The sequence below is a fragment of the Arachis ipaensis genome, chromosome B05 (genome assembly GCF_000816755.2).
Source record: "Arachis ipaensis cultivar K30076 chromosome B05, Araip1.1, whole genome shotgun sequence".
Classification (NCBI taxonomy): domain Eukaryota; kingdom Viridiplantae; phylum Streptophyta; class Magnoliopsida; order Fabales; family Fabaceae; genus Arachis; species Arachis ipaensis.
In genome coordinates this window covers 5,096,245-5,104,006 of record NC_029789.2, presented here as the reverse complement: position 1 = coordinate 5,104,006, position 7,762 = coordinate 5,096,245, and the positions used below count along the sequence as shown (strand labels likewise).

General features: G+C 35.9%; 1 protein-coding gene across 2 annotated transcripts; it reads right to left on the bottom strand.

Annotated features, from left to right (window-relative positions):
- Positions 975 to 4,638, bottom strand: LOC107642617. 2 transcript variants are annotated; one of them, XM_021122892.1, is made up of 5 exons: positions 4,332 to 4,638; positions 4,016 to 4,077; positions 2,295 to 2,385; positions 1,889 to 1,991; positions 975 to 1,819 (listed from the first exon to the last, which is right to left on the bottom strand). In XM_021122892.1, exons 1-5 carry the CDS (start codon positions 4,466 to 4,468, stop codon positions 1,106 to 1,108), a joined length of 1,107 nt encoding a protein of 368 aa, XP_020978551.1. In that variant the 5' UTR covers positions 4,469 to 4,638; the 3' UTR covers positions 975 to 1,105. The 2 variants fall into 2 exon arrangements, with proteins under 2 accessions (XP_020978551.1, XP_016201512.1); XM_016346026.2 differs by having other exon boundaries at positions 975 to 1,801.

Sequence of the window (7,762 nt, the reverse complement as noted above, 5' to 3'; positions counted from 1 at the left end):
ACTTTCTTTTTTGTGTAGGTTGATGAATCAAAGTCTTATGAGAGAATCATTATCATCACAAGTTAAAGGGGATAGAGAAGCATTGAGCATGATGAATAGATTAATTAGCAAAAACTACAAAGTTGACATTGAAATGAGTATAGCCATTGAAACTTATTAATAACATTGAGATTTGAGTCTATTGAAAGCCTTGCTTTAAGGGGAAAATGGGTTACATTAACAAGAAAGTTTATGCCACCTCTCAAGAAACCTAACAAAAACTTGTAAACATTTGTTTGGCTGCGGGAAAATGATATCTTCTCCTAATCACAATAGCGATGGATGAATAATAATTAATCATATTAAAACTCATAACTCTTAAGTGAAACACACAAAACTTGATGGTTGCTTAAGATTCTATGTATATAATTAAATCTTCAAGAAGAAACATAAAGACCTGCCTAATCCTATCTAAATTTCCATTTTTGAGGTAATTGACAACAGTTCAAATCAATTGATGAAGTCTTTGATTCAAAGATAAATTGTAAATAGGATTATCAACTTCAATAGGTAGTTGAAACACAAATTTCAAGTGAATCAAATTAATATGCTAATGTAAACTATAATCTGTTTATCAGTTGTTAAACCACTAAGCGTTAAGTGACTCATGCATGCTGTTTTATTAAGCATTTTATCACCAAAATATTCTTCTCTTTAGTTATATCAGTTGGAAGTTGGATGCTTATTGTTGCCGGAATAATAATTTATTAATTAATGAAAATGATATCAAGGGAAAGAATATATACGATTTGGTTTCTTCACTGATAAGGTGGTGCATAGTGCAATAAATTTATATGGCAGGAATATGTACCTGTATAGTTCTTTTTCTTTTTGGTCAATGGCTCTGATATTCCATAGAAATGTGAGGAATGCGTAACTATCAATTGTCATTCATCTCATAAACACATTAGTGGATAAGAATAACTTGCACAAAATATAGCAAGAACAATTATATATAAATAAATATTGCTGTCTGATACAAAATGTGGAAGCTGCATTCTGTCATTGTATAATCAAGACTCACTAAAACAACAGAACATATAAATTTATATTGATATCAAGAACCTCATAACTCTAAATACTCAAGGGAAGAAAAATGATTGTCGATGGTGTTTAGAGTTTCTTGATCAATGTCAGTAGTTCCAACCAATTTTGGTAAAGAATATTCCAATTCTTCTCCTGATGTTGAATCACCTTGATCAATTTCTTTTCCATCTGTCTCGTTGTCTTGAGGTTGAGGATCTACTATGCTGGAGCCCCCATCCAAATTGAAGAGTTGGGACTTTATCTCCAAGCATGACTTCAAATCCTCCTCACTTCGGGCCTTGTTAATTTTATCAATAAGATCGCTTATAGCAGACAACCTTTCAGTCCTCAAACTTTTCGCTGCTCCTGAAGTGTTATTGGGATCTTCACTAAGTGCTTCAGTGGCGGCACCACTGACTGCAGACATCTTAAGCTTCTTTAGTCCCCTGTCTACAATTTGTTGCATTCTCATTCTCGCAGCGTCACTTCCCACGGAGTTGGATCGTATTTGCAATTTTAGCTTTGTTATCATTAGATCATTGTATGCCTCCATTGACGAAGTGTTTGACTCCGACTCAGAAGACACATTGTCTTCCATAGACTTAACTGCCAATACTTCCTCTAGTAGATCTATATTCTGCATGTATCTGTCAAATGTTTCATTTTCCAGTTCAATATTTCGTTCCTTGTATTCCTTTAACTTTGAAAATCTCCATTCATTTATAGCTGCAGCATCCTGCAATAACTCTTGACACTTTCACTTTCACGAAAAATGATATTCAAAAAATCACTTTAAACAACCATTGTTTGCGTATATCTTTACCTTTCTAGTTAGTGGTTTCCTTGAGCGAAATGAAATGTTCAAATTATTGAACTGGGCAAAACTGTTGGAAAGTTGTCTAAGTGATGCAACTCTACTTGCCGTTCTGAAATACATGACTAAAGATTAATGACTATTTGACGTAATACTTTTACAGTTTTAGATGAGACAAAACACGAATAAACAATTGTTCACTACAGAGTTCACCCCTGTTTCTAGAAGGAAACAGCAGACCTATTGTTAGAGCATAAAAATCCTGCATCTGTTTGTCAAAAAATAGACTTTAAAAAACATTTTGTTTGTTCCTTCTAGTTTTAAGTTTTTAAGTTTGAAAGAATAAAACTGTGAGATGATCAGATGAACAAGATCAAAATGTGGAATGATTATCCTCGAAACTTATATAACTCACGATGATTGAGATGGCTCTACAGATTGCTGCTCAATTGGAGCAGCACTGGAAGATGGTGCCTTGTCAGGCAAAGTTGTACTTGTCTTCAAAACTGCATTCACCATAAGACACATAATATGGGGCTTAGAATGGAGTAAAAAGATGTTAGAATCTTCACATTATGGACAAATTTAAGAAAATTAATAGAATTATACATAGATAATCTCAAAGTTATCAAATGAAAAACGCATTTATGCAACTAGTTTTGTCCTTCTTCTCAGCTTTTCAAGTAGTGGAAAAGAGTTTTTATTAATGATGCAACTGGTTAGTAGTACTCGCACAAAATCAAACAAAGAACTTAACATGAAACTCATTGAACAATATTTTTGTAATTAAGTTATTCTATCATATTTAACATATATACTAGAAAGAAATCACCACCAAAGATGTGATTAAAATTTTCCGTTTTTCCTTTGTCTTGTAGAAAAATAACTTCTTGTTAATTGTTTAATTCAACTTTAGAAATTGTATGTATTGTACAACTTAGTTAATAACTTAATATAAAACTATTATAGTTAAACAACAACAGCAACAACAACAATATTTTTTTTTTCAAATAAAAAAAAAACAAATATATGTCAATCATATGTTTGCATTGGGATTTATGACAAGATAATATGACATTGCCTAATCCATGTAACTTATCTCACCAAGTGAAACAAGGCTTAGATATTTGATATGTTCCACTGATATCATCTCCCAAAAGAAGACCGACCTCACCAATAGCAGGAATTGAAAAGGAAAGGAAGAATAATAAATCTTTTACTCTCCACCAAAACATACATGCATTTGCATTGTTTCTCAAATACTCATTTAAGTCATGGTTTCCCTAGGAAATGAAATTGGAAACCTATCTCCTAATAGCATAAACAAGTGACAGGAACTTCTAAGGTTTCTGAACTAGCTAGACTAGTCCAAAAAATTTTAACAGGAGAGCTTCTTTGCTAGAGCAGAACTGTAAGGCTTCCATTTGACCACTTCTACGTTTAATATGTTAACAGTGAAGGATCTTAGGATGTCAATAAACTTCACTCTTTCGAATTGAACATCAAACCTAGTACGGATGGACATATGATAGAATAGAATATTACTAGTACAAGAAATCAATGCCCAAACCCGAACATAGCAATTCTTTTTGTCCCCAATTGTTGGGCCTCTGAATAGGATAATTGAATTCCTAATGTGTATTTTACTATTTACTATATTCTTTTCTTCTATTTATTGAACAATTTCTTCTAGACTGCTTCTACATGAGCACTACTAATACTGGCAAGTTTTCAAGAACTCTAATGTCTGCAAATTGCTATGCTCGAAACAAAATATGGAGTAATATTTTAATATCACTCAACTAGAAAGTTTTGCGAAGGGAGAAACTATTGTATCTATTTAGCTGGAATCCTTAAGTTAGAAACTAACCTGTGGTCTAACCGAGGATAAATAGTGAATGAACTAAGCCAAATATATGCTCCTTTTAAGTAGCTTAAGAGCATATGAATTCTAGGGCTCACAACATAGCGATTGAACTTCATTAAAGCATCAATTTTTTTTAACCTCAAAATCATGAGCTAACAATGTGTACACAAATAAAAGGAAGCTCTCAGCACACAAAAAATCAAAGGAAAACGGATACAAAAAATATATTCAAGAAAATCACGAAATCAGTGTTTGAAAAGTTAGCAGACCGTGAATATGGCAGGGATTTTGATTCCTTGAACAGCAACTCTTGCATGATTCGAACGGACACCTGCAATATTTGATTTAACACAAAAATCAAAATCAATACAAATATGAAACACGAGATGCAGTACATGGTAGAAACCCTTTTGTAATTCCCAAAAAGTAACTAAATTTCAGTTTTTTAAATAATTTTCATTAACCTATTAGAAGAGCATACATCATCAAGAACAACAACAAAATTTGAGAGCCATATTTCCGAAAAGCGAGAATAAGAAATCAATAAACAAAGAAGATGATAGGAAGAAAGGAGGGAGAAGGAACCTAGAGCGAGCAACATTGCCGCACTGCTTGCACTTTGGCTTGTTCTGACCACGTTGCGATTTTGGAGGGTTTGCTCCACCGCTCAACGACACTGCCTTCTGGTTGTTGTTGTTCGGCGCCGGCGAAAGCGCCGCCATAGCTTGCCGCACTTCGTTATTCGAGTTCCGATTCGATGGAACCACGCGGATTTCAGGCTTTCAGCTCAAGAAGCGCCACTGCTCAAGTCCCGAGCTTTTTCTTTCTTCTTTTTTTTTTCTCTCTCTTTTTTCCCGACGACTTTTCTTCGGCGTAATTTCCTTAATTTTGATTAATACGGTAGAAATTTCCTTTTTTTCTTTTGATAAAGAATACGGTAGAAATTTTTATTGGGCTGAGCCTGATTCAAAATTCGGCCCAACTTCTTGAAGATAGATTGGTATTATTTATTGGTCCATAATTTTGAGCCCATTCATTCTTTTCTGCCTGGCTGGACTTTGAAGAACGGTGGAGATCCATGCCCTAGAAAAAAGAACGGTGGAGATTGTCCTGAAAAATAAAAACAATCAGTATTTTGGTCCAAGAAAAGTTCGAGAATAAACTTATGCTTGCAAAAAAAAAAAAGCTAAATAAACATATATGGTACTATCCATCTATCTCAACACTAATTTAATAGTCTTGTGCTACAAATTAAAACCTAAGTTATTTATATTAATTATTGTAACTGTAATATATTATGAACTTGGAAGTGGCCACATTTTGGGGCAGTAACAATAGTAGTAAATTGCAAGAAGATGAATGAGGATTTGTGTCTCTTAATTATTTTTCTACTTTGTTAATGGAGCTTGTTTGTGTGAAGGGTCGTCCACTTTGTGCCTCTACAGTATTCGAGGGATTAGTCATTAGGCTTCCACCTTCATAGATATCTTTGGTACAAACAAAAAAAAATTGCAAGAAGCTCAGCATATTTATTTAAGGCCAAATCATCGTTCATTGCTAAAAACAAGTCATTAACACTAAGAGTTTTTCTCCCTTCAAAGATTTGTGCATGTGATGGTAGAACCTGTCGCATGATATCTACCACCTTAATTATTAGCAGGTGGCAATAAGTATTGATCTTTTTCACTACGTGCATTATTATTACCATTGTTCTTGTTTGAACCTATATATACAGCAATAGACTCAATAAGTTTGTGTTTGTTAATTAGTACATAGCTTTTTAAAATAAAAGAAAAGAAGTGTATTTATGTTTTCGTAGTGGCCTTACCAGAAGAGCTTAATTGCTTCTCGTTGCTGGAAATTTTGAAAGAGGAAACGTCCTTGGCATTTCATTGTATCTAACTGAAAATAATTCAATGAATCAATGCAAATTTAAGTGACTTATATATATTCATTAGGTTTACACTGTTCTTGATATATATATTGCATGGGAAGGTAATAACAATTCTAATAGCATGAGTGAAATATATTTAATTTATATCGATTTACTTGCAATTTATTCTTATTATTAATTATGTGGGCAACATGATTTGGAATAATGTACATGTAACTAAATGCTGTTAAATATATGTATTGCAATTTACAAGGCATTTCAACGGAAATGCTTAAGATGGAATCCAATTTAACAGAATATTTTTTGTATAATGGTGCTTAATGACTTTTAATGACATGTATGCATGCATCATAATAATATTCCTTTTTTCTCTACTTTAAATAAATTTAGGGTTAAGTACGATTTTGGTCCCTAACAATGGAGCCAAAAATTTGTTTCGTCCCTAGCCTTTTTTCGCAATAAATTGATCTCTAAGGTTTCAGTTTGTTTTAAAATCATTCTTTGCGCCAAAAAAATAAATTTTAAAGACGAAGTTGCCCATGGTGGTTGCTATCCCATTCACTACATTCCCGCGAAATCATTTTGCCTTCCCCAAGCAAGCCATTGTTTGAGAGAAAGGATCGGTGAGTAAAACGTCTGTGTGAAACCCTGCGAATGAGTTACTGCGAGGACTGTCTAGTCGAGTGGGTGAATGGCGTCCGGTCTGGTGCTGGTAGGTCGAGCGAGGTGGCCTAAAAACTTCTTGCATTGGTAGCTCAAATGAGGTGACTTGGCTTCGTTCCTACAGATAGCCCTTGTCGAGGTAAGCTTTTTTTCCATGCAATTTCGCCTTTGTTGATGGACGTAACGAGTGTAGGGTTTAATGTAGGCCGTGCGAACCTGTGTGTAAGCCTAGGGTTTGCACTAGTTGCTTTTGTTGTTGTCGTTAGTTGGTTTAGTAACGCCCTGTCTTGATTAATAGGGTTGTTCAGGAAGAAGATGGCGCTGTTTAACATGAGGGTGCACCATGGGGGTGCATTCGGATATGAGAACGGTGTGCTCAAGTACTTGAAGGGTCAAGCTATAGTCGTGGAAGACATTGACGGTGATCGGTGGAGTATGTTCAAGGCATACGAGGAGCTGAGGCAGCTTGGATACTTGAAGTCCACCATCACCGTGTTATGATACAAAGACCCAATTGCGGATGATTCTGAGAGTCACTTGAAGTTGTTGAAAGGTGACACAGAGGCAATTAAAATGTGCAGCATAGCAGGGAAGAGGGGCTTTGTTGATCTGTTTGTGGTGCATGAGGTTGGAGATGCCGAGAGATTTCCGGAAGTTGGTTATCTTGACGTGAGGGGAGATACCGGAGGCATCGATAGTGAGGAACCTATAGGTGGTGGTCTGGAGGTAGTGGTGATTGAAGGGGACCAAGAAAACACTGATGGAGTTGGGGATGCGGCTGAAGCCGAATGTCAGAATAAGGATGGTGGAGTAGATTTATGCCAGGAGGGATAGAATGTGGATGGTGACCATGATAGTAGTGGCGAGGACAATGATGACCCAACATACTTGCCATCTAATGAAGAGGAGGATAGTGTCGAAGACATCCAATTCACTGATAGTGAGGAGGTTTATGACTATGAAAGTGGATTTGGTGAAAAGAATTCTGTGCCAAAGGACTCTAATGTGGAGAAGGGTAAAAGGGTTGTGACAAGTGATTTGGACGATGAGGAAGCAGTCGACAGTGATGACTTGGAGAAGAACCATGTGATTGGAGGACAAGAGTTGGGGGCTGATGATGTAGAGGAGGCCGCTGAGGGTGAGGGGCAGAGGTTTTTAGTGCATAAACCTGAAAAAGACATGGGAAAGTACCAATGGAAGGTGGGCACACTATATGAATCTCGGAAAGAGTTTAAGGACACAGTGGCAGCCTATGTAGTCCAAACAGCTAGGAACATTAAATTCAAGAAGTGTGATTTGGTGAGGGTACGGGCTTTATGTCAAAAAGACTGTCCCTTTTGGTTATATGCACACAAGGTTGGTGAGGAATCCACTTGGAAACTAAGAAGCATGAATCTCCAGCATACCTGTATACAGACACACCGGGTTGGGATTATGCACTCCAAGTGGCTGGGTACTC

Coding starts and splice junctions, on each gene's coding strand:
- LOC107642617 (XM_021122892.1), bottom strand. CDS start 4,468: ATGGCGGCGCTTTCGCCGGCGCCGAACAACAACAACCAGAAGGCAGTG. Junction 4,078..4,331: donor GGCAATGTTGCTCGCTCTAG/GTTCCTTCTCCC, acceptor CAAATATTGCAG/GTGTCCGTTCGAATCATGCA. Junction 1,992..2,294: donor GTAGAGCCATCTCAATCATC/GTGAGTTATATA, acceptor CATGTATTTCAG/AACGGCAAGTAGAGTTGCAT.